This window comes from Podarcis melisellensis (assembly GCF_964234715.1).
Source record: "Podarcis melisellensis genome assembly, chromosome: 9".
NCBI classification, from domain to species: Eukaryota; Metazoa; Chordata; class Lepidosauria; order Squamata; family Lacertidae; genus Podarcis; species Podarcis melisellensis.
In genome coordinates this window covers 45571550-45599193 of record NC_138541.1, presented here as the reverse complement: position 1 = coordinate 45599193, position 27644 = coordinate 45571550, and the positions used below count along the sequence as shown (strand labels likewise).

Sequence of the window (27644 nt, the reverse complement as noted above, 5' to 3'; positions counted from 1 at the left end):
CCACCTTGCTAAATAACTGCAGTTCTGACAAGTTTGTTTGTCTCTTGGCATTTTCTTCTCAGCAGACTTTTGCAGAAAAGTTTTTGCAATAAAGGGTCTTACGAGACAATGATTAACTCCAAATCATGTTTTGAAAACATTTTAAGGGGTGTGAATGGCCATAAAAGTCCCTTGCTCCTTTCCCTAAAGCACAAAAGACTCTAAAGCAACACAGTACAGTGGTGCCCCGCAAGACGAATGCCTCGCAAGACGAAAAACCCGCAAGACGAAAGGGTTTTTCGGTTTTTGCGACGCTTCGCTAGACGATTTTCCCTATGGGCTTGCATCGCAAGACGAAAGCCCATAGGGAAATCTCGGGGACCTTTTTTTAAATGCTGGCGGTGGGGAGCAAAGCCTTTCCCCCCCCTCCGGACTTCAGAAGAGGTCCAGGAAGGCCGGCGGGGGCGAAAGGCTTTGCTCCCCACCGCCAGCATTTTAAAAGCGGTCCGGGATAGCAGGGAATCGCTTCCCGCTATCCCGGACGGCTTTTGAAGGCAGGCGGGGGGAGCAAAGACTTTTGCCCCCCGCCCGCCTTGGGAAGAGGTCCTGGACCTCTTCCCAAGGCGGGCGGGGGGGGGCAAAAGTCTTTGCTCCCCCCTGCCTGCCTTCCCGGGAGAGCGGAAAAGGTAGCGCTGCCTTCCCGGAAAGGCAGGCAGGGGGGACCTCTTCCCAAGGCGGGCGGGGGGCAAAAGTCTTTGCCCCCCTGCCTGCCTTCCCGGGGGCTTTTAAATCGCCCCGGGACAGCTGAGAATTCCTCCGCTGTTCCGGGGTGATTTTAAAATGCTGCCGCCCGCCAGCATTTTAAAAGCCCCCGGGACTGTCCCGGGAAGGCAGGCGGGGGGGAGCAAAGACTTTCACCCCCGCCAGCCTTCAGAAGAGGTCGGGGGACAGACTGTCCCCAGACCTGGTCTGAAGGCAGTTCGGTTTCCATAGGAACGCATTAATTGATTTTTAATGCATTCCTATGGGAAACCGTGCTTCGCAAGACGAAAAACTCGCAAGACGAAAAGACTTGCGGAACGAATTAATTTCGTCTTGCGAGGCACCACTGTATTATGGGGAGAAAGCTCATCTCCTTAGTATAATATAGAAGAACCAGAAAGAGGTTTCACACCTGCATTTAACAAGCCATAGCTGTTAGGCACATATGCAAAGTGTATTGCCATGTGTTACCATAGTAACATGCATAAGCATACAATTCTAAGAGGGAAAAGTGGTCACTTTTATGCTAATATGCTATGGTGAAGTAGAAAGGGAGACACTCTGGTAATATGAGGTGACATATGTGTCAACTTTTGTGGTGGGGGCTACTGTGTAGAGAAAAGAAGAGCAGCTGGACCAACAAATGCTTTACAACAACACAAACGTTTCACCTGGACACTTGAGATGGCATATTGTTAAGGACAGCCAATTTGGTGTCAATTGAGAAATGTTGATACTCTCAGGCCCAGTTTATTGTAGAAACGGCAAGTGAACCTTTACCACTTTACCCTTTCTAACTTTCAGGATAAAGTGGTAAAGGTTTCCTTGCAAAGGACCACTTCAGCCTGCAGGTGGAACATCACATATCAAAATGCTTCCCCACTAGAAAATTCCTTGCATATGGAAAATAGCGTATGGGTTAAGAAGACTAGGCTGAACACTTCACCAAAATATGATAGTTTTCTGTGTGCAAATAAGTTTTAAAATACTGTTGAACCTCACATATATTTACACAGGACCCACAACTTTCTCATTCTCTTGAAAAGTTCACTGAAATTACACAATGCTGTCTGATATTTCTCTAGTTCCCTGAAGCCTTTGGTCACCGAATAGATGCTTTCAAATGTGCACCATCTGTATTATATGATTGCAGCTAAGCTAGCTAATGCGAAGCGAGACAGTCCATCAAAATTCACATTCCAAGAAGGCTGACAGTGATATGAAAGACAGGGAGATGCATATGCCGCACCTCGGTTTTAGCTTCAAAACTGTAAAATGAAATTCCTTCCGAGACACACTCCATCACAATGTTGATTCACTAAGACGTCTGAGAACTGCCTTAGCAACAGGGCTTCCCATCCAAGAAGCTCTGATTCAAGAATCCCATTTGTCTTCCACTGCTCTTACCAATGTCATATAAATGTCACAACAATCCATTTTGCGTGGGTCAAAAGTTCCAAACAAGTACCAGGAAAAGGTTGTTCACATGCGCCACAATCCCTCTAATAAACATGTACAGCTATGAACAATAAAAATCCAGCGCAGAACACCTTAGATCAAATCCAACAATGAACACACATTTGTCATGGAAAGAAAGCTATTTGATTTTCACAATGTTAAACCATGAAACAGTAACAGTTGGCTTGTACCATCAGTTAATTTGATTAATGTGCAGAGCAGAGAGTAGTTTCATTTATGTTTATGTTTACTCTGATAAGAGAACAAAGGTATGTCTATTCAGTTTACAAATTTACAAGTTTACAAAGTTTACACAGACAAAAACTGTTTAAGAACACACACACAGTTAAAGACTTTTCACAAATCACATTTTGTCTCGCTTTAAGTGGGCTCCTACCAGATTAATTAGGTACATAGAATCATCTCCCATCTTATTCCAAAGCATGTCTACTGGAAAGCAGGAACAACTGGGTTAAACAGGAAATATTTCCTAGTATGTTGGCTTAATATTGTAGCCAAAATACCAGTGAATTAATGGAATGCACTGCAGAATGTTATGCATATTTACTTTGAAGTAAGTATCACTATCTTCAGTGGGACTTCCTCCTAGGTTGGCATGCCTAACACTGCAATTCTGGACTGCAATTCTAAGCACTGTAATTATATATTTACAGATGACCTTGTAGCAAAACAACAAAATGTTACAGTGTGGAATGCTGCTCCATTTCACCCCAGCCTGTTTTAATTTCTCCTCCTCTTTCTTTCTGCTCCCAAAGCTACCAATCCATGCTGCCTGAGCATGCTCTGCCCTCACGGGGCTGTTTAGAGATATATATTTTTCCACCAAGGGTGGGTGCAGTGGACACATGGCTGCCGACAAGGAGTTCAAGGCAGTATAGATGGTTCACTTCCTTCAACTATATTCTTCCAACAACCCTGTCTTATAGGCTGAGCTGAGAGACAATAAGTGGCTCAAGGTCATTCTGTGAACTTGATAGCTAAGTAGTGATTTGAACCTGGTGGCTTCCTAATCCCACTCTGAAGCTGTAGCCACCATACCACACCATACCACACTAAGTGGTACTCAGGATATCACTCAAGAAATCACTCAAGATATCCCTCAAGTAATTAAGGAACAAAAGAAGAAAAGGCACACTAGCCTGGGAACTTCCTCTCTGCCCAGAACATTGGAGGCTATACACCACACCCCCTCAACAGTATTTATAGGAACTCAAACACTGAGATCCTGCTCTGTTCCAGTAACAAGAAGCCGAAAGCACCAGCCTGAAGATGACGAGTGAGACCTCGTCGAAACGTCGCCTAGACACCCCAACTTTTACACGGGAAGACACCCGAGGACACCAAAACCTGCATACCACACTTGCTCTCTACTTAAAAGGAAGTACTGAGACCCACCGAATTCAGTGTGAATTTTTATGAGTAAACATGCGTAGGATTGTGCCGTAAAGTTCAAAGTTAAGCAAATGGAGATGCATCTGGATTGTGCCCAGTTAATCTAGAGGAGCCTATATCTTGAAGTAAGCTTTGCTTTCCAGCTCCCAACATACTGAATTATAATACCGTCATTGTAATGTACTGCTATGTTGTTGTGGCATTACAGTTAAATCAAGCTGTCTCATGCAATAAAATACAAAGTGGGAAATCTGATAAACAGCTTCCCCAAAAGGTCAAAGTTAATGGGTTTTTACTCAGAAGAATAACACTGAGCAAAAAAGATGTTTTCAGCATTAGTTATCTGGCAAACTACAGAAACAATGCACCAAACCAGCCATGCTATTTTAGGAAAAGGACATAGGAGACTCCTAAACCTTCTTTTGCCCTTGGTATAAAATTTATCAGACATTGGATAAAAACAAATGAACAGAGCAATCTTACCAAGGACACTTAATTGAACACATAGTTCTCAAGCAAATCATAGTAATATGATTTTTTTCCCCATAGAAAAGAGTGATTTTGTTCTGATTTATATGAGAGAACTATACTGCACAAGTGGTGAAAGTATTTGTCTTACCTCTGTCACTGAAGTCATCCACGAGAATGATTTCTGCTATTAGGCTACTTGGAGTCCTGTTGATAATGCTGTGTATGGTTCGCAAGAGTGAAGTCCAACCTTCATTATGAAATGGGATGATTATGCTAGTGTTCGGAAGCTTCTCTAAGTATACCTTGTGCTTACAGCTGAGGACAGGAAAGAAAAAAGACCATGTAAGAATAAGATAAAGACAGGTTTGGTACCTTTCAAATATTATTTCTTATAAAAGAAATTGGGAGAGCAAATGTTCAAACAGTTCAAATGCCTTTTACTGTGGGTACCCTCCAACATCAATCTGTCTGCCTTGGCCATCAATATCGTGGCATACACTTCGTACTGGAAAGCAGATCAAGTCTTTTGATATAATTGACAGATGACATTTTAAGAGAAATTCTCTCTTTTAAAGGAATGCTTTATATTTCGCACAGTAAAGAAAAAAACCCCATCCAATTCTATGCATGCTTACTGGAAAGTATGTCCTATTGAGTTCAATAGGGAATTACTCCCAAGTAAGTGTGAATAAGAATGCAGCCATATATCCAGTGTTCCTTATTTCTGATATTCACATCTATCATTTCAGATAAATATATTGACGTCAGTACTTCCCAGCTGCCCATAACCTAGCAATCACTGTACTAATCCATTCCTTTGTTGTATCCTATTCTTACATAAAGGACTGGTTTATCTGTCATTTTAAAATAGATATAAAATGCAAAGTAAAGAGATACTAAATAAAATATATGGCCAGTTCAACAATCAGTTTTGGAATTTAATTAACCAGTGAGAAATGGAACTCTGCAATTTTAGTATGGTCCAAAGTATGACCCTACTTTGGTCATTCTTAATTATCAGAAGTATTCAACAGGAAGGAAGAGGTTTAGAATACAACACTCCCCCCCCCCCCCGGATTTCATGAATCAAAGCCTGCATCTACTGTTTGTCTTCAAATATCTCCTTCAATTCCTCTTTTAGTTCATTCATATTCAAAAGCACAGAGAGAGCTAATGCAACTCAAGCAATGCAGCTAAACACTCAGGATAATCAGGACCATTAAATGTAAAGTGTAACTGCAAATATGCCTCTGGAGAGAAAAGCTTCTATCAGCAGGCAAGTGCAAGTGAACATTCAAATGGAAATGGAAAGACATAAAGGTATTTCATGAACTTCTTAATTAGACACCAACTGCATTTATATAATGCCAGCTACAAAATTACACACTTAAAAGTTCATCATTTTACAAAAAATAACATACAAGGACTTCAGTAGTGCATCAACTATGAAACTAAGCAATGATCAAAGAGTGGCTATTCATTATTTGTAATGGGCTACAAAATTAATCGCATACAGGTCAGCTGGTCAAACACTGACATTCAGTAGATTACTATGGACTGCTGGACAGTTTCTTCTGAAATTTTTAAATTAATTTTTATTAAAGTTTCCACAACATTTTCAACACAAACAAATACAAAACAATTAAACGTAAAACAGATATACTTCTGAAAAAAAAAGTTTCTTCTGAAATTTCGAAAGATTTCAGAAGCCCACTCCACAATAACTCAGAGAAGGGTTTTTCACGTGGCTGCCTCTCTTCTGTGGAATAGCATTCCTGTTGAGATATAACAGGTACCCACCACTTGCACTTTCTGAAAGACATTTTTGTCCCGACAGCTTTCCCAGCTGGATAAATGGGTCTTTATCATGAGTGTCTACACTGTGCACTTTCAGTTCTGTTTTAAGTATATTTTCTGTTTTTGTGTTTTTAACTATTTTCAGTGTACAGCACTAATATGAATGAGAATTCAATAGCCGCACAATGACTGATTTACTTTTAGTAACCTATGTTAATGTAGAGAAAGAAAGAAAATGGTACTCATTCATTGTTTCTGCCTAACTTGCAGCCAGGAAGTTTAGCTGCATCTGATAAATATCTTGCAGTTAAGCTGCCTCAGCATATCGTGTTCCAAAATGATCAGGCACCAGGAACTTCATGGAAGTACCTGAGGGATTAGACCTGGGTCCAATAGACTCCCACCATTACTTGGTCCCAATACTACTGTCCAGGCCAGTTTTCAATACTACTCTCCAAGCCAATGAAACCAGAATATAATTTATTTGAGATTTTGGAGGCCTAGTAAGAATTTCCAGGCAACTGGTAGTATGGTGAAACTGTGCCTTCCATTTGAGCTTTGAAGGAATTCTTCCAATTTCTGTGGAAATCCATGGCCTGATTTGACAAATTCCATGCCACACAAGCAAACTTCTTAAGCACACATTAAATCCTGATACACCCAACTGTACAACAGTTAATACAATGGGCAGGATTAAATACAGTGGAACCTTGGGTAGCGAATGTGTTCCGTGCAGGAGGCACGTTTGCAACCCACACTGTCCGCAATCCACAGTGCCACGTCTGCACACATGTGGGTCGTGATTCGGCGCTTCTGTGCATGCACAAAGCACGATTTAGTGTTTCTACGCATGCGCGAGCATCGAAACCTGGACATAACCCGTTCTGGTACTTCCAGGTTTGGCGTGGTGCGCAACTAAAAATTGCATAACCTGAAGCGTTTGTAACCCGGGGTACCACTGTAGTGTATTCAAAGACTAAATCTAGGGACTACATTTCCCAGCAGCCCCTTCTGTGAACTGATTCTGACTTGGATAAAGAAAAAAGTTAAAAGGAAGGGAAAGCAGAAAAACTGGGTAGATACTTACTAGTCAGTCAAAAACAAAGGTAGTCATAACCCTGAAACTATTGCTACATAAACTGACTGTGTTTGAAATACCTTGGAAAAAGAAAGGTTTGAGCCTTGGGAGGTTCATGGTTGAACTGACAACCACAGAAAGATTATTAAATAGTTGACAATACATTTTTAATCCGGTTTTTATGAGCCACAGCATGGCTGACTGAACATTTTCCTGTTTAATCAACTTTATCAAAGCATCTGTTGTTAGATTGCTAGAATCCGCAAGCACAAAGGTTAGGGTTAGGTTGCTAACCTTGAGCTTCCCTCAGTGCTTGCTTCCAGTCCCGGCTGTACAGGAAAACAACTGGGTTACACTCTCATTGCAACAGCTTGCTAATATGAGAAAGTAGAAGAACAGGAAGGTTTTTCTTTTAACTGTCTGCAAAAAGGTACTAAAGCTGATTATCACTAGAAAGCTAGACCATAATTGGTATTAAAAATATCTCATGACATACAGGTCTATCTAATTAGGAATTAAATAATATAAAAATAATAAAGAGCATTTAGTAGGGATGAGCAAAGCAAATTTTATTAGCAAAGAAGCTTGTGAAAAATTGTCAGTTTTGATCTTTCATTCCATGGAGCATGGCGCATCAGTCAAAAGGTGTCAGATAACTGGCAGCTCATACATTTTATGAATTTAAGCTGACTTCTCTCTATAGAAAAGATGTTATATTTATTCTGTGTGAATAAAGAGAAACATTATGCAGATCCAAATATATATTTCGTTTTTCTTTTTCTTTTTTAAAAACCACCTCAGTAATTATGGTAAACCCCACACTAATTAAGGAGATAAAAATAGATAGGATTTTTATTCTGATGATCACTTTTAATATTTATCAACCAAATGCAACATTCTGCAATTAAGAGACAAATAATGTTAATGTCTGGCTGGATGAGGAATTGTACATTGAGTCCATCATCCAATGACATGGGGTCTGTTTGATATATTAAACAGCACCAACTACTCTTTGGGTTGGAAAGCTGGTTTGCGTTATTATATTTTTATCCTGCCTTTCCTGCAAGGAGCTCTGGACAGGGTACATGGTTCTCCTACTTTACCCTCACAATGATCTTGTGAAGATCAGGCTAAGAGATAGTGATGGACCCAAGGTCTACCACATGAGCTTCATGGTAGAGTAGGGATGTGAATCCAGGTATATCCCAATCGTAGCCAAACACATTAACCACTATACTGAACTGGTTTAGTTCACATTGCTCTTACCTGTCTCACCAGGTTCACAATATTTAACCAGAACAGATCTAGCAACTCAGTGTGGAAAGGTATGCAATGAGCTCCAAATGTAACAAAAGCACAAAAATACAGTACTCCTGCTGGCTCACACCAAAAGACCGCCTAGTCTACTTGTTGCTTCTCACAGTGTTCTTTGTTGTTCCCCTTGCAGTTGGCACTCATTCCCAGGGGAATTGAAGGAGGCAGTGGCGCGCCTGCTCTTAAAGAAAACGTCATTAGATCCTTTAGATCTATCCAATTACCGCCCGGTTTCGAATCTTCCGTTCCTGGGTAAGGTGATTGAGAGAGCGGTTGCTGAACAGCTTGGTGGGTTTCTGGATGAAACATCGGCTCTGGATCCATTCCAATCCGGCTTCCGCGCTGGTCATGGGACCGAGACTGCTCTGGTCGCCCTAACAGATGATCTCTGCAGGCAGCTGGATCGAGGCGGGTCGGGGCTGCTGATTCTTCTAGACTTGTCAGCAGCCTTTGACATGGTTGATCATGAACTCCTGCACCACCGCCTTGCCGACGTGGGGATTCAGGGCACAGTCCTTCAATGGTTGCACTCATTTCTCTCTGGTCAGGGACAGAGGGTGGTGCTTGGGGGGGAACTGTCATCGCGCCACTCCCTGGTGTGTGGAGTCCCTCATGGTGCGATACTCTCCCTGATGCTTTTCAACATCTTTATGTGCCCCCTCACCTAGCTTGTCCGGAGTTTTGGGTTGGGCTGCCATCAGTATGCTGATGACACCCAACTCTATCTGTTGATGGATGGCCATCCTGACTCGGCCCCAGACACACTGATCAGATGTTTGGAAGCTGTGGCTGGATGGTTATGTGGGAGCCGGTTGAAGTTAAATCCTTTGAAGACAGAGGTCCTTTGGCTGGGTCGGGACGATATGGGATTGGGGGGGCAACTCCCATCTCTTGCGGGGGCGCAATTAGTGCCAGCACCGTCCGTTAAGAGTTTGGGTGTAATCTTCGACACCTCCCTCTCCATGGAGGCGCAGATTGCAGCTATAACAAAGGCGGCATTTTTTCATCTCCGCCAAGCTAAGCAGTTGGCTGCTTATCTCTCTTGCCCTGACTTAGCCACTGTGATCCACGCGACGGTCACCTCCAGACTGGATTATTGTAACTCGCTCTGCATGGGGCTGCCCTTGAGACTGACCCAGAAACTCCAGCGGGTGCAGAATGCTGCAGCGAGACTCCTTACGGGGTCCTCGCTGCGAGATCACATTCACCTGGTGCTATACCAGCTGCACTGGCTCCCGGTGGAGTACAGGATCAGGTTTAAGGTGCTGGCTTTAACCTTTAAAGGCCTATACGGCCTAGGACCCTCGTACCTATGGGACCGCCTCTCCTGGTATGTCCCACAGAGGAATTTACGATCCTCAAACAAAAACATCTTGGAGGTCCCAGGCCACAGAGAGATTAGGCTGGCCTCAATCAGAGCCAGGGCTTTTTCGGCTGTGGCTCCAATCTGGTGGAACGCTCTGCCACAAGAGATTAGGGCCCTACGGGATTTGACATCTTTCCACAGGGTCTGCAAGATAGAGCTGTTCCGCCAAGCCTTTGGCCAGGGCACAGCCTGACCCCCTCCTTTGGCAATTTTCTCAGAACTCTACCCAGTGGTTGCCTTTAATTTGATTTGAAGTATTTTATTTTTATTTTTTAATGAAATGATTTTAAAATGTTGTCTTATTTTATTGTTGTTAGCCGCCCTGAGCCCGGCTTCGGCTGGGAAGGGCAGGATATAAATAAAAAATTATTATTATTTATTATTATTCATGGTCATACTGTTTCTTCTGAACTTCGCTGTGTTGCATACAGCCACAATGACTAGCGGTCATGAATAAATGGATTCTCAATGAATTCATCTAATCCCCTAATAAAGCCATTTAAGCTAGTGACCATCACCGATTCTTGTCACCAATTCAAGGCTTAGTTTATTACACAGTGCATAGTTTGTTCTGAATCTCTTGATAAAACGATTTCATTAGATTATCCCAAGTTATAGTATTTTTTTGGTGGGGACTCTATCCCCATTCTCCATGCTGTGCATAACTTTATAAACCTCTTATTCACACACCCTTTCCCTACCGTCTTTTTTCCACCTCAACTAAAACAATGGACATTATTCTGTGCCCCTATCATCTGCCCTCACCCTGATTTATGTGTGCCAGCACATGCAGCGGAGTCCTTGCAAACCAAAATCATTTCACTTGCTACTATTTTTCCTTCTTTAGATAATGGGAGAAAACCATGCAGACACTGCAGAAGGTGTGGCTAAGTTCAGGAGTCAGTGATATTATGAACAATGCTACCTGAACAAACACAGGGATTGCTTAGCGAGATCAAAATTTTGTAGATCAAATCATGTTAGTTAGTAAGTCTTAGGGCTGGGCGATATCAGCTTTTCAACATCGTGGTATATCACCAGCCAAACATTGTGGTCTGTCAATGTACCACGATGTTGAAAAAACAAGCTGCATTAGCCTCAGCCTGCGAGGCACTGGGTGAAATTGCCACAGCTTGTTTGTATGGCTCAGCTGGGGCGTAGGAGGGCTCCCAATCCCCAGCTGAGCCATCCATGGTGCTCCCCCTGCTCGTAGACAAGTGGGGAGAGTATCGGGGCTTCTTTGTGTGGCTGTCCTGGGGATCAGGAGGGCTTCTGATCCCCAGCAGAACCAACCCCGGTGCTCCCCTGCTTGTGGTTGAGCGGGGTGGGGAGTGAGCATCGGGGCTCCTTTGCTGTGCTCTGCTGGGGATCAGGAGCCCTCTCCACCCCCAGCAGAGCCATCCACAATGCTAGCCCTGCTTGCGAGGGAGCCAGCACCGGGCTGGGGGATCCTTTAACTGCTCAGCAACCGCACACTCCTCAGCTGAGCAGTTTAAAGATGCAGAGGGAGGAACAAGCTGTATCAGCACCTTGTCAATGCAGCTTTTTTGTCCCTCTGCGCAGTATGAAGGCAGAGTGGGATGGTGGTTTCACTCAGTGATATATCGCTGGTGAAACTGCCACCGCTCCTGAGTCCCTCTGCGAGCAACGCTCACTGGAGGAAGTTGTTCGCAGAGGGACTCAGGAGTTGTGGTGGATTCACCAGCGATGCACTGCTGAGTGAAGCCAACATTGTGGTCTGCTCCTCATACTGGGTCCTGGGCAATATATTGATATATCACCCAGGCATAGTAAGCCTAGGATTGTTCCCACCACACAACAGTTTTATCGAAAACACCATATTAACCTTCAGGCACAGACCAACTTTAATGTATTTCAACTTTCCAGGTAAAACTTTGAGAAAGTTACTCTTAGTGATTTCAATAGAAAGAGTTAGTATTATATTCATAACTTTTCCTTTGCTGCAGTGGTTGTTATTGCTTCTAGTACGATAAACATGTGATTAATATTTTTTTTTCCATGTGGGAGATCATTCTACCTCAAGCAAGAAATGAGAAATTTTTAGGGCTATTGAGCGCTGCAAGTTTCCACAGTGAATGAAGAAGGTCATTTAGTATGGGCATCGCCAACTGTTATACATCTGAAAATATTCAGAGTTTCCACTGGACCTTTAAATTCCCCACTTATGCTCAATAGATAAGTAGGCTGCTATTTAATATAAGATGTAAAAATAATGCCTGGTCAAGCAGCTAAAGGATTCTGTGCCTACATTCTATACTTCATTGGGCAGCAAAATAGCATCCTGTCCTTTTGGGACCATAATATGATTTAGCCAAGGAACAGCCAGGCTTGAATTAACTAAACTTTGCTCAACAACACAATTAAATGCTTTCTGACACAACTCTTGAGAAAACAAGTCACATGAGTTGGAATTCTTAACTATGCAATCATTAGGCAGTTGTATATCCACTAAAATGGGCTGAAGGTGAACATTAAAAAGCACTACAACTGTCGTTGCACAGTAGCACCAGGATTTAGTAGGCTATGTGATACACCCTTCTTTCGAAACAAATGCACAATTACATGTTTTGTGAGTGCTTTGCCCTAGTGTCCTCATTAAGTAGTAGCTATCAACTAGCTTGCTTTCTTCTAAAGCAAATTCTGAGTGCACTGAAGCCCAATGGCAATTTAAACAAAACCCCACCAGCCTTTTGTGTGTGTTCCAAATCACATCAGATGTTCTTCCTCCTGGGTCTTCAGATCTTTACCCTTGCAAATGTCTGCAAACCTGAAAGTTGGGGGAAGTATGGAAGGGGATAACTGGCAGAGAGACGATGAAGCATCAATCCATTTCTCTGCTCATAATGCCCCTTCCTATATCACTGTCCCTTCCATTGCTCTCTCCCCCCCTTTTTTATAAAAGTGGTTCTGGAGATGCTTTTTAAAAATGTTATGGTGAGTACATGTGCCCTGAATTGTACCAGCTTCAATTCTATCTCTTTATCACCACATATCCAGACATTACATGTTGCTATTCTGTAAATAAATACAATCAGATCTAGACATCTAAACTATTCCTATACTATGAAGCATTCTTTAGTTTTCAAAAACATAAACCCCTTAAGAGATGAAAAGTGGGTTTTGCAATGCCTGTTCCCTTTAACAACCTCCTGCCTTTTTTCCATCATGGAATCCAAGGTGCCATATATGTGGCTCTCAGGTAGGACTTTGAAATCTTTACTGCAGGTTTTCCTGTTCATTAAAAAAATAACAATGCCAGAAGTGGCCTAAGAGCCAGGCTTCCTATAGATACATGTGGTTGTCACTGTGCACACTGACTTGGCAAGGGGTGTGGCAATAAAACCCCTGTTCCACACATCCTCCACAATCTGGAATCTGGGGGTGGGAGTGCTAGGAGGAGAAGTAGTGGCAGGCAGCAAGGGGAAATATCATCACCACTTCTTTATAAAAGCTATGCACTTTGCTACCTGACCACGTGACACTTTTAATGATGTGTCATTGTTTTAAGTCACTCTGGGAGGCTTGCTGCATAATGAGCAGGGTAATTAATACATAAATAACATACATTATGGCAACAATGATTTCTTGAGTTATTCCTCACAATGGCAGTGCAAAGCCATACTGGTGCTCTGACCCTAGAATGGCCCCCCATTCCAAGATATCTTTGGGTTGCATTCTGAACAGGTAGCACTTAAGTTCTGCAGCAACCATTTATATAGTTCAGGATGCAAAAGCCAATTAAAATAGCTTCCACGGAGCAACTGTTCTTTAGGATGTAAAATGTGTTTTCTGTACCTTTACATTTCCCTACAGTGTATTACTATTAAAAGAGAAAATGGTTTGTGTTCAAAATATCAACCTAAATAGAAATTTAATCATTACCACTGTAACTTCAGTGTAAACAATGTCCCTTTCTGATGTGCAGTTTCAAAATGACAACCTTTAGCAGCCCTTTGTACAAAAGTCTGCAGGAGAACATTTTGAAACAGCCTGAGCTTTTTAAATTATGAGAAAGGAGGGGAATGTTGGCACCATTTCAGTCAGTTTATAGAAAAAGCCAATTCATAAAAGCTGCAATTTGTTTGACCCCATGGTTATAGCAATAATATTTTATGCACATTACGGGAGTCCAGTGGCAGAACCTTGGCCAGCCACCAGATTTTATGCCTTCTAGACATATCAACAGGCTTGTAAACTGCTGTTCCTGATGGATGTCACAGAAGAAGTGAAATGCAGTGCAGGTTGTCTGCAGAAGCAAGAAAAAGAGAGAGAGAAGACTGTGCAGGAGCTCAAAGATGATAAAAGCAGACGCCCCCCCTTTCTCACTTAAAAAAAATCTTACAAAAGAGCATGCCACACAAAATCAGAACAAAAGGGAAAAGTGCAAGTTTCAGTTTTCCACTGAGTTTTCCATTCTTAGCGGAGAATTAAAAAAGAAGAAAAGAAAAAATAACTGACCTTTTCTCTCTCTTTATCAAGGGGACTACAATACCTACCTGACATCAAACTAGTGACAAGCATGCAACCGAAAAACACCAGCCTAAAACGTTTTCAAGCAAAGATTTACATAGTAATTGTCTCAGTGTGTCAAAGTATTCAATTTACAGCGGCTAGCTTCAGTCATACTGCATTCCTATTCCAATCTAAACTTGTCAGCTGAACTTGATAACGCAATGATAACCAGTAATTTCCACAACCGTTTGACAGGTCTGTAAAATTAGCTTGGAGGTGGGGAGAGGAGGGAAAGCAAAATAATTTCCAGTGACGATGGTGGCTCAAAACTTCAGAGCTTTCAGCAGGGATAAACATTACTGAATACATCTGAATCAGGCAGGAAGTTGAAATGTGAATATAATGCCTAAAAGTCACTGGTTGTGCCAGAGAAACTGGACTGAACTGGTTCTTTGATCAGTTTCAAATGCCACAACTTAGGCTGCAATCCTATATACACTTAGCTGGGAATAAATTTCATTGATTTCAGTGCAGTTTACTTCCAAGTAGGCATACACAGAAGGGACATGGGTGGCGCTGTGGGTTAAACCACAGAGCCTAGGACTTGCTGATCAGAAGGTTCGCGGTTCGAATCCCCGCAATGGGGTGAGCTCCTGTTGCTTGGTCCCTGCTCCTGCCAACCTAGCAGTTCGAAAGCACTTCAAAGTGCAAGTAAAAAAAAGCAGTTCGAAAGCATGTCAAAGTGCAAGTAGATACCTTCCAGCGGGAAGGTAAACAGCGTTTCCGTGCGCTGCTTTGGTTCGCCAGAAGCGGCTTAGTCATGCTGGCCACATGACCTGGAAGCTGTACGCCGGCTCCCTCAGCCAATAAAGCGAGATGAGCGCCGCAACCCCAGAGTTTGGTCACGACTGGACCTAATGGTCAAAGGGTCCCTTTACCTTAGGCATACACAGAACTGAAGTGAATTGGTTAGTGGATCATTGGTTAGTGATCTACACCAGGGATCAGGATTCTGTGCCCCTCCCTCGTGAAATTGTCAGACTATCATCAGCTTCAACCAGCAGCCCAGTTGCCAATTGCTTCTGTGGATTCGGCGTGTACTCTGCTAGGTCTGGCTAAGGTCCTGCAACTAGTCAGAAAGTTGCGAAACTCCAAATAGGTTTTACCAATAAGCTGAATGTGTGAAGGTAGGGAGTAAAACTCCGGGCATTTAATTGGCTCTTCTGCCCAGAGCCTATACATGTGAAAATTGTATGTGTGAATTGCAGAGGTTCCGTCCATGCAATCTACAACCCCGCAAAAAAGCTGGATTCCTGATCAGCCAACACCCCGTGTACACTGATTCTGTACCAAAGAGTCAAATAAAGCATGGCTATCAGGGCTGTGCCACACATACATTTGGCATACCCTGACTGGTTGTATAAATAGGCCTGGAATGCCTGGAAATCTATAACCATGAATTGTGGGTTTTATTCCATGCAAATGTTGCCCACTGTATTCAGGACTTATATGAGTATTTTAGTGCTCTTGGCAAGTTACAAAAGAACAGTGCTGTTCATGGTAGGAAAGCTGTTTACAAGGAAAGAACAAACACCATAGTGCTGATTTGCTCCCAATGAGACAGTGTTGACAATGCCCTGCCTCTGGGGATACCCTAAGAAATGCCATGGCCCATGTGGCTAGCAGTGAGTGAAAAACAAATTAGTGGCAGATATATTGACAAACACAACAGGGAAAAGTGGCAGTTCAGCCTCATTTTGTCCCTAATGATTTTCTGCATTGTTTCCAGTGGAACTGTTTTGAACACCAATAGAAATCAGGATATCCTTTTGGAACAGAAGCTGTTGTGTGGTGCATATTTATCATGCCAAGAATGCAACTTTAATGCTCTGTAATTATGTATTAAAATCCCATCTAACTGGAAAGATATTTGGCCAGGGGGAATTGCTGAAGATAATTTCAGGTGACCTGTGGATGGTTTTCCCAGCCAAAAGTCAAAGACAAAATATTTGAAACCGATTAGATAAAACTGAGTTAGTTCTTAGCATTAATCATTTGCAAATCAACCCCTGGTTGTAGAGATTAATATAGGGATTTCCAAGGGCATGTTTAGCCTTTCTCAAATTAACTTTTAAAGGTGAAATTAGCATTGTGTCTACCCTCCCTGTCCCCCACAATAAATAGTAGATAAACAAATAAATATATGCTATATTAAGTGATCAGCAGAGGACATAATCTACTGGAAATGTTTCCTGTGCAAGACCCACTGAAGTGAATCGGAGTACCATAAGAAAATTACACTGTCCCTGTGCAACTTCCTTTTATTTCAATGTGACTTCTTCAGGAAAACAGCCCAGTGAATTAGACTCACTGACATCTTCACCTGTTTTTCCAAATAAGCTGTTCCAGATAGATCCTAACTAGTATAGTCAAGATTTTATTTTATCAGTGGTGCTCCCGTAACAAATGACAATCTTACCCTCCCCCAATAGTCTGTAAAGACACAGCTTTTGTGAAAAGTAATCAGAAACCTCTCTGCACATTCTCTGCTTGGTGCCTAACATTATTACAGGCTTATGGCAAAACATGGTTCCTTCCAGGGGAATTTCAAAGCCATCAATGAAATGGCCCTAGCATTCCTTTCACAGGATGAGACTTTAAGAAGGGCCTGTCCTGAATATTGTAAAAGATAGGGAAGGGAAGGGACAAGAAGGCTGATGAACATGATGGTAAGTGATGGTTTAATGTTGTTGTTGTTATATTTTATTACCTACTCTTCACCCTAAGATCCCAGGGCAGGTTATAACATTAAAACACACAATTAAAAGCAGGTTAAAATAATTTGCAATCATAGAAATAAGGTGTGTACTAAAAATATACACCTCAAGTGTCAAAAGCCAGGGTAAAAGAGGCGTATCTTCAGCATTTGCCAGAAGCTGTATGATGAAGAAGCCAGACTTACCTCTGTAGGGAGTTTGTTCCACAGCATAGGAGCTGCCGCAGAGTCAATTGGACAGTCAAAATAACTGATATATACACACTTCTAAAACCATTGGAGATTTGCCCACCTGTCTGATATTCAATATAATCTGTTCACAATTTAATGCTTTAACCTGAAAAGCTTCCCCATGTCACATGCCTCCAGTCTAGGCCAGTAACAGTGTTGCATCGTTAACTTCCTCATTAATGCAGCCTCTCTTACAAAATGCAAGAATGTCACAAATTATGTTACATTAAGACAAATAGAACTGTAACTGGTATAAAAACCACTCCCAAAGTGGAACAATGTACCTTTAGAGTAGTTTCCTGTATCTGGCATCCCCAGAGAAGCATTTAGCAATATTGCTTACGACTCTTTCCATGCCTCCTGCTACAAACACCTACCAGCAGAAAGCTCACATTCCCCTACAAACACCTACAGTGGAGTCCAATATCTTCTTTTGCTCCTCACTGCAAGCAGCTGGAAGTGATAGAGGATAATTAGCCACAGCAGCTTCACACCTTTTCTAATCTTCAGTTAAATCAGGGAGCTTCTGCAAAACAAGGTAAACTAAGTGGAGGCATGCCCTGCAACAATCAATCAGAATTAGTGTACCTACTTAGGATGTCGAATGTCTGGCAGGGATCGCTCCAAGGCTATGTTGTTGCTCACAAAAATATTGAAACCATTTTCCCGATATGCAGAATCATCATTGTCTTCTTCTGTGAGAGGGTAAGGCTTTCCCTGTTCACCTTTCCCTGAAATGGAACAAAAAAACCAAAATGCAGTTACCATCATTGGTGCTTGAGTGTCCAGAACTGCTGTGATGTTCTGTGATGGAAAATGTTTTAACAAGCAAACTGCAAATAACGCCTGAAGTATGAAATAGTGGCGCTCCAATGCACATTACAGTATTAATGCAGTTCCTCTGTGCATTGAGATTTCCCCTCTGATCTAATAGACCAGAGGGACAGAAAATTGTAAGTGATATAGACAAGAATGTTTATAGGCCCTTCTGCTTTAACTGTACAATAGAAGCTTCTGCATGTGGCTGTCTACCAATGTAGTTGATAGGTCAAAGCCAAACAACCAGCTCTATGGGCCTTTGAAAGAGAACTGATATAAGCCCTATTCCGCCATAATGTTTCATACAATGGGATGTTGACCAAGGTTCTGTTTCCATTGGGGAAGAGTATCAATGAAACATCCTTCAGACTGATACCAATCATTCATTAGCCAAAGGGTGTGGCCAGTCTGGGCCAACCCTCTGAGCGATAGGACTAGCTGCGTGCATTCCCAGCTGACTAATCACCTATTCAATAGAATATTGACATTTGGAATAGTTTGATCTAGTCTCCATTCTGCAGTAGCTCTTTTAAAATTTCACAGCAAGGCTAGGAGGTTCATCTTTTTAAATGTATCTTGCCTCAAATGGCTTAATATCCACAGAGTTGAAGGAAATATGTCAACCTGGCTAATTGAATTGTAACAGGCATGGTGTGCAATATTTTTTTTATCAACCAGCATTTTCTTCATCCTAATTATCAGGCAGTTCTGGACAGTGGCGTAGCGTGGGTTGTCAGCACCCGGGGCAAGGCAAGTAATTTGCACTCCCTAACCCGTGGATTTGCGCCCCCTAACCCTAACACCCAGATGTTGCGGCCGGTGCGGCCGGCCCCCCCTGCACCCCCACACTATGCCACTGGTTCTGGATAGTGCAGAAGATCTTGACCTCTGGAAGGGGTCTAGACTACAGCAACATTTTGCCTAGAATAAAGACATTATGGGGAGACATTAGGGATAGACAGTTTTTTTCACTCGATTCCAGAAATTAAAAAAGGTTAGTGAGAGAAGAAAAGGAGCAGTATTCTCTTAAATAGGCACAGAACACAACAGCATAAAAATAGCACTCTATCAGTCAAAGCCAGGTATGTTAATTATTAAGATTCTCAATAATAGAGAATAGAGTAAATTGGGTCAGAATACAACACTATAGAGCATTAAACATATATAGATATTTTTTCACTCTACAGTAATTATCCTCACTTAAGCTCAAAGAGTAGAAAAGGAAACATTTGCATATGTGTTGTTGTTGTTTAAAAAAGAAGTCACCCTACTTTGGTAGGAAGACCCCCCCCTTAAAAAATCCTTTTACATTTTGAAATTATTCAGAGCATATTTCTTCCTACTTGTCAGGTGTGCGTGCAGGAGCCAGGCCCTGTGACCAATAGGACTTTGCAGGACTGGGGCCGTCCTAAGTTTGTTCTGAAGAGGCAAGGTGCAGCCACACAGGTGAGGCTGATTGGTAACTCACAGCACCTGGTGGCAAGAGCTGGGAAGGGATATAAGCTCAGCATTTCCCTTCAGTTCTTTGCCACAGTAAAATGTTCCCTGCCTTGCTGCGTTTGACTCCTTGCTTCTTGATCCTCAGATCCCTGACTTTGTGACTCCTTGCTTCTTGATCCTTGGACCCCTGACTTTGTGACTCCTTGCTTCCTGACCCTCAGACCCTTGGCTTCTTGACTCCGGGCTCTCTGACCCTCGGACTCTTGGCTTTCTGACTCCTGGCTTCTGGATTCCCGCGCCTGCTCCCACCCTGCCATCTTGTCCCCAGTCCAGACATCCCCAGCCGGGACTTAGATCACCCGTGAACCAGACTGTGACACTACTCATGTAAACCTTCACAGAAAACAGCAACCACTGTTCGTGACAGCAATTGTTAACTTGTTAACCAGGAACTAATGCATGTTTGCCAAGTCAGCTTCTCTCAGATCACATCTACACTAAGCCTTAAATGCACTCTTACTCCATTTATTTATTTTATTTTTCTAAAAGGGTAATCCTGGGAACTGTAGTTTGTTAGGGGTGCTGGGAACTGAAGCTTTGTAACATATGCATCCTCAGCAAACTACAGTTCCCATGATTATTCATGACTGCAAAAATGGTATAACCGTGCTATTAATATTTGGTATGGAAGTAACCTGAGATTTGAGGCACATTTTAAAACTAATGAGATTGTGGAAATCATTCGCGATATCCTAGCTAGCTAATACAATGCAACTGTTCAGGCAAACGTGCAGACTAGGACAGTTGGAATGAAATTTTCTTGAATGGTACAGCTGCTACTCCCAAATGGTTATTTATAGTCAAATATTCTGGAATCCGACAGCAGTTGGAATTCACCAGTTTTTACGAGGCTACCAATTTATCTTTCCCTCAGAATTTCAGCCAGCCAATATGCTCCGGAAACTCCAAAGGCCCTCTCTTCCCTATTCAAAAACAAGCCCATCTTTTGTAATCATACCTTCATTCCTTAGCAATTACATATTGACACCCCAAATTCAGATACACCACAGAACACAAAAAATAAAATTTTCATTGCAGGTGTTCCAGAATTTAGTGAGTAAACAATAGGATTGAATTTGTTGTGGCTTTCATATGCAGCAGTTAAATGTAAGAAACATACAATATAAGCACAGGCACCAACTCTATGCGAGGACACTTCAGGCCTCCCCCCTCCCAGTATGTGGGGACATGGCTGAGGCCCCCAATCTTGAGCAGCTGGGCCTTGCCGGGCCTCCCCACAGCAGTGGTGAGCCTCATTGGGATTCCCTGCAGTGGCAGTAGGCCTTATCCCAATGCACATTATGTCACATATGTGTGTTGATGTGTGACATCATGCACATGTGATGAGCCCCCCCCCCCATGTTGGGTGGAACTCGGCATCTCTGAATATAAGAGATGGACCCTTATTCAAAATAATATAAAATGTCAATAAAGCCTGTTTGGTTAGACACTGCGTCTTAACTAGCCATCTTAGGAAGTGGTCAGCATTGAGATTTACCATCAGAAGGCACTGAGGCACACTGTGCGGATGCAGTGGTGAGCTTGATGGCCAGGGGTGCTTTTCACCAACTTTGTAAGAGCTATGGGCAGTCGTGTACTTGGATATTTTGACTGTAGTTGTCCATGCATTGACAGGGCTAGATTAGACTGCAATGCACTATGTGCGACTTCCCTTGAGGTTGGTCTGGAGGCTGTGGCTAGGATGGTTGTGGAGGAAAACTCTGCAGAACCAGCCCTGTTTGCCAATCTGTTACCATGCCAAGTTCAAGGTTTTTTGCACTATCATAAAAGAGGGACGCGGGTGGCGCTGTGGGTTAAACCACAGAGCCTATGGCTTGCCGATCAGAAGGTTGGCGGTTCAAATCCCCACAACGGGGTGAGCTCCCATTGCTCAGTCCCTGCTCCTGCCAACCTAGCAGTTCAAAAGGACATCAAAGTGCAAGTAGATAAATAGGAACTGCTCCAGCGGGAAGGTAAACAGTGTTTCTGTGCAGTGCTCTGGTTCGCCAGAAGCGGCTTAGTCATGCTGGCCACATGACATGTATACCGGCTCCCTTGGCCAATAAAGCGAGATGAGCACTGCAACCCCAGAGTCGTCCATGTCTGGACCTAATGGTCAGGGTTCCCCTTTACCTAAAAGGCCCTTAACACCTTGAGACTAGGTTATATGAGAGAGCACCTTACCCATGCATACACAGCAGGTCACTGAATTCTGCAGGAAAATCTAAAACAGCAGAAGCTTCTCCATAGCAATTCAGAGTAGGGCTTTCAGTGTGTCTGCCTCTGTTCTTTGGAACAGCATCCTTATGCTTTACAGAAACAAATAGAGACAGTGCCCCCCCATCACAACAAGCTTTTCTAGCTAGATTAAGGGGAGGCATGTTTTAGGTCTTTGACTTGGGTGTTTATTTCTATTGGTTTTAAACCTGACTTTTGGAGGGGAGGGTATTGTTTTAAAACCAATTTTACTTGTTTTTCCTGCATGATTGTAAACAACAACAATAGGTAAAATTGCTTATAAAACATGTTTATTAGGAGAAATTCCCACTAAAATTCTGATGGTGTTTTGTAAGGACTTGTCAACTGATTGCAAACTGATGTGGATATGTAGCAAACTGAGCCTAAAATTGGGGGGGGGGGAATGAGAAGCAGAGAGAAACCAAAATTGACAGATTTATATGTCTTGAGTGGTGGACAGGGCCCCCGCTGTTGCTTTCAATGTATTTTGCAAATGCACAGCATGAATTATCTGCCCTGCTATACCACTGCTTTATTTTCTGTTCACAGGGGGAATACAACAGGGTGCAAAGCTGGTGATGAACACATCTCTAAATCCTTGTTTAAACCCTGCTGCTCCCTAAACAAGCAAACCCTTGCTTTGAAACACCACACTTTGGCTGCTTCAATGGGACATACAAGTACATTTTTGAGAACAAGGAAGGTTTGATATAGTCCCTAATACCAACATATTGTAATGTTAGATTGGAATAGAAATAAACGCTGGCAGTCAAGTGTGTCCAGTGTGTTTGGAATGCCAGAGTGTGCGATGGGAGATAAGGAATCCTCCATGTTCTGATTTAAGTTACACAGCACTATCACCGTTCCAAAAAGACTCTGTTTTCTGCAGCCAGCTGAAACTAATCACAGCTTTGTAGCCAGGGGATGTGCAGTATATCTTCTATTTAGCCCAGCTACTTATCACCAAATGCCACAACTGCTAGAATGCCTTTTCTCCGATTTAACATAAGAACAGACTGGCAGCAGGTTGCTTCCGAGAGCCAAGCCTTGTAGACAGCAAACCAGCCAGCTTGTGAAAAACACAACTTATCTCAACATTAAAAGCATTTGCGCTTTGATTCAATCACGGGCTGACCTGCATAGATAAAAGGAATCCAGTGCATGCCCAGATAATTTGAAGGAATTCAGCTTTAAAGGAAGGAGGCTGCAGGGTTTAAACAAACCAAGTGACATTCTAGGAAAGGTATGTGTTGTAGCAGAATGTCTGTGTTGTAAACAAAATCTGCCCTTCTTCCCTTATGGGGTATCCAAGAGTCCATATAGAGTCCTTAAGTGGGTTCCCTATCAGTAGGAGAAAATAACAGAGGCCAACCAGAGAATATTGAGAAGCAAAGCAGCTAGTAAGTCTGATCTTTATTAAAGCTGTTGCAACAGGGTGCTCCCCTCGGATGGAGGAGGACCCAGAACAAAGATGTGCCTGCCCTTATATAGTCATTTTAAATTCCCTGCTCTGGAGCTCAAGACCACCCCTCCATACATCATACATACATCACAAAAGGGGGTGTAACCCAAGACCACCCCCCACCACCAACATCATACCTACATCACAGAAAAGGCGGTCTACAACAGAAATTTGAAAGTTGTTGTTTTTCCCGTCTGCCAGGTTATCTGATAATGCTTTATCTAATTGCCTTTCCTGGTAGTCTGCCCATTCCTTTGAGATGGTGATTACTCAATTCCTGAGACAATGGGAAGGTTCCCTTAACCCCTCCCTCCTTGCAGAGAAAACATTTGGTCAGTTTGGGAGTCAAAATGGTTTCAGGACGGTCTTCCTGTACTGCTCCAGACATGTGGTCCACATATCTAAGTTTGTGCTTGGTTGGTACATTTAGGAACATTTATTATATATATAAGATATATATATAATTTTTTTATTACATCTGCAGTAATTAAATAGGTGCTGCAAAACCAAACTGGAGAAGGTGAACTAAACCATGGCTGGCACTGAGTAAAAGAAGTAATATTTAAAGCTGCAAGACTACAACTTGAGAGAAACATAAGTCACGGTCCCTACAGTCACTTTGAACTTAGGTCACCTCAAGACTGTTAGTATTATGAGGGAAAGATTCAAGCAATACCTGAAATTTAGGTTTGCACAATTACAGTGTTCTGTTACCCTGCTACAATAAATTCCCCCTCCCTTGGGCTTCCAGACAATACTCTCCTGGTGATAGCAACCATGAGCAGCAACAGAGTCCATCCTGTGAAGCAGATAAGATCTAGACTTGCCCTTCTCTGAACTGGAAGGCTCCTACCATTGACAGAGGGGATTGGGATCCAGTGGAGCCTTTATAAAAGGGTGGGAAGGTAACTTTCACTTGTTCTCCCTCCCTCTGTATCCCTATCGGGCATCTCCCATTCTTTTCCAGAGGGTTTGCCAACTATCAGAAGCATGTTTTTTGGGAGATACAGAGTGCTTTGGCAGGAAAGGAAGCAGGAATTGGGGAAAAGACCCCCACCCCACCTTCCTTCATTCCTCTAGCAAGAGTTATCATTTTACACTGAAGCATCCTAAAGTACCATCCAAAGTTCTGCTCACAGGAACTCTAGATCCAACCTTAAATTGCTAATATAGTACTAATTTGTGGCAAAAGTTGCCTTGATCTACCATTTGAAAATTATAGCTGGTGGCTAAGAAAATAATCAGTCCATTTTAATAATGTATTTAACAATATGTTCTCAAATCATGCATTAGAACCATTTTCAATAATTTAAAAATGGATCATTCTGCACAGCTATAGATAGGGAGGGAGAACTTGTGAAAATTACCTTCCCACCCTTTTATGAGGTGGGGGGAGGCTATGCTCTGTTGTCTATGCTCTGGTAACCTCTAGGTTAAATTACTGCAACATGTTATACATGCAGCTGCCTCTGAAGATGATTTGGAAACTACAGCTGGTGAAGAAATCTGCGGCCAGGTTGATCACCGGGGTAGGATGTGAGCACATAATACCAATCCTGGCACAACTGTACTGGTTGTTTCCAGGCCCAATTCAAAGTTCTGTTTTTGACCTATAAAGCCTTAAACAGCCCAGGGCCGCAATAACTCAAGGATTCCCTCTCCCTGTATGAATCAACCCTGTGATCATAATCGGAAGCCCTTTTTCATGTGCCTTCTCTATGAGAGGTCTGGATGATGGCAATATGAGAATGGGCCTTTTCTGCAGTGGCTTCCTGTTTGTGGAATGTTCTCCCTGGTCAACTCACCTGGCACCTTTGTCTTTAGCCAAAAATGTTCTTCTATAACCAGGTCTTTGGCTGATAAACAATAAATGGCCTTTTAAATGTGTTTGTGGGAGGGGTGTTTTTTAATTTTTTTAAATTTTTACTATGTATTTTGTGTTCTCATTTTGAATTTGTATGTTGTGAATTGCCCTGTGATCCTTGTGGTATATAATAATAATAATAATAATAATAATAATAATAATAATAATAATAATAATAATAAAAAATAATGGTAAAGGGACTGCTAACCATTAGGTCCAGTCATGACCGACTGGGGTTGTGGCGCTCATCTCGCTTTATTGGCCGAGGGAGCTGGCGTACAGCTTCTGGGTCATGTGGCCAGCATGACTAAGCCGCTTATGGCAAACCAGAGCAGCGCACGGAAACGCAATTTACCTTTCCGTCGGAGTGGTACCTATTTATCTGCTTGCACTTTGACGTGCTTTCGAACTGCTAGGTTGGCAGGAGCAGGGACCGAGCAATGGGAGCTCACCCCGTCGCAGGGATTCAAACCGCTGACCTTCTGATTGGCAAGTCCTAGGCTCTGTAGTTTAACCCACAGCACCACCTGCGTCCCAATAATAGTATAGGCATGCATATATCCTTATTTCTCTTTCTTCTGCAGACGTACTTACTCAACCACAGACAAATACCCAGTTCTTAGCAAAGTACCATCACAATGTATCTTACATTGACAATAGTTCTTCCAATTGCTAACATAAAAGATATTTAAACTTTGTGAAAGGTGCCAAAAAGCACTTCTGCCCCTTACGATAGATGCATAAAGTCACTGGTAGGCATGTATGGATTGAGCATTATTGCTGCATTATGGATTGAGAATTCTTGCTGCATTAAGGCAATGTGCTTAGTAAGACGTTTGAACTTCTGCACCTGCCTCATACAGTGCCACCACCATGTATAAATGCTTTTGGGTGGACTTCATGTGACTGCTGCAAGGTCTTTAATGTCTCCATTTGGAAACAGTATTCCATACATGAGGATGAGCTTGAAGGTACGACATGTCCTGCTGAATTGCTCTGCTAGTAATAATTGTACACAGGAGGGGATTTTGGTCAGGACAACTTGCCATAAAAAGCTGCAACTGCTGAAATTCCCACTTCTACAAAATACTCAGAAGCACACCAGCTCTGTATTATATGACATTAGACTCTTTACACTGAAAATTATACTTCATGAGAAAAACATATGTTAAGCATCATGAGAAAACATATGTTAAGATTAGCCAATAAGGCACTGGATCGAGACTGGCATTCTGGGAATGGAAGAAGCTTAGCATTTGGAGCTGGCTGCTTGCCATCTGCCTTGGGATTGGCTGGAGGAAATCAGATGCTTGAAAATGGATTTCTAATTGATGCTGGAACACTTACCTGGCAGCACAGCTGACTAGATAAGCGTCTGCCTTGCCTCAAAGCAACGGAGGCTGCCATCAAAAGAACTGCTGTCTGCCCACTGGCATCAGACTGGCTTCAAGAATATTGTACCGGCCTTGCAGTAAGATTAATCCTTTATACACAGTAATGCTAGCTTGGAGCAGCAGTTACTTCAGCAGCTAGCTATTCATGCCCTGTAAGGATTACACACTAGTGGCTGCTAAATTGTACCATTTTTTTCTATGCTTATAGTGCTTATGTGTGCATGCATATTCTCAATGTGTGGTTTCATACCAAATCAGTTGACTTGCATCATCTCCAGCAACACCATCAATTTTTATCTGTTAATCTTCCTTCACTGTTGGGATGGCTCAGTTGGTAGAGCACGAGACTCTTAATCTTAGGGTTGTGGGTTTGAGCCCCACATTGGGCAAAATATTCCTATATTGCAGAGGGTTGGACTAGACGGCCCTTGTGGTCTTTTCCAACTCTGCAATTCTATGATTCTAAGACTATGGATGTGGCCATTGTACTACAATTGTATAGAAGTGTCATCCATGATTAAAATGGTGGGTGGGTGTTTGGGTGTGTGAGTGGGTGTGTGAAGTGCACTGCAAGTGTTAATATGATTTATAATAAAAAAGTTAAAATATAGCAATTTCAATGTGTGTTAGCATTCTCCTGCATCTCTTGAATAGAATTATAAGTGTCTACAGCCCACAACAACTAAAGGGCTCCCTCCCACCAAAAAGATATTCTGTAATAGGCACAGTACTTTGCACAATACCATTTCGGCTCTAGCAGCATACGTGTTGCCTTCAGTATGCTTGGCTTTGGAAATGGGTGAGAAGTATGTGGGAAAGAGAGTGGTAATGAGCTATCCATGTTGCTTTTTATTGACCACTTCTCCTTTGCTTTGTATAGTTTGCAATCACGGAAACAGCAATTAAACAAATCTAGCACTATAATAGTAAACTCGAAAGTTTTCTGACAGCCAAGTCAGGCCTACTGAGCAAACTATCAGAGGCAACCCAAGGTTTGTAAAAGTACCAACAGTATTAAGGGGAAACATCTGAGCCCATCCTGCAAAGAACACACTGAGGTCTGAGGATATTCAGTGACCAAGGAATGCTGAATATCTGTCAAGAAACCACCTCTTAAAACTGTAGGGGAGGGAAATGGAATGGAGTATCCCAGGCTTCCTCAAACTCACCCCTCCAGATGTTTTGAGACTACAATTCCCATCATCCCTGACCACTGGTCCTGCTAGCTAGGGATCATGGGTGTTGTAGG

At 42.5% G+C, this 27644-nt stretch overlaps 1 protein-coding gene across 4 annotated transcripts in view; it reads right to left on the bottom strand.

Moving 5' to 3' along the window:
- The window catches only part of GALNTL6 (polypeptide N-acetylgalactosaminyltransferase like 6), a 452866-nt gene that overhangs the window by 246743 nt on the left and 178479 nt on the right, over positions 1 to 27644 (bottom strand). For all 4 annotated transcript variants that reach the window (XM_081926064.1, XM_081926066.1, XM_081926067.1 and 1 more), the window contains exons 4-5: positions 17711 to 17849; positions 4232 to 4398 (exon numbers count right to left, since the gene is read on the bottom strand). In XM_081926064.1, coding sequence (XP_081782190.1) covers positions 4232 to 4398; positions 17711 to 17849 — 306 coding nt within the window. The remainder of the gene's footprint in view (positions 1 to 4231; positions 4399 to 17710; positions 17850 to 27644) is intronic.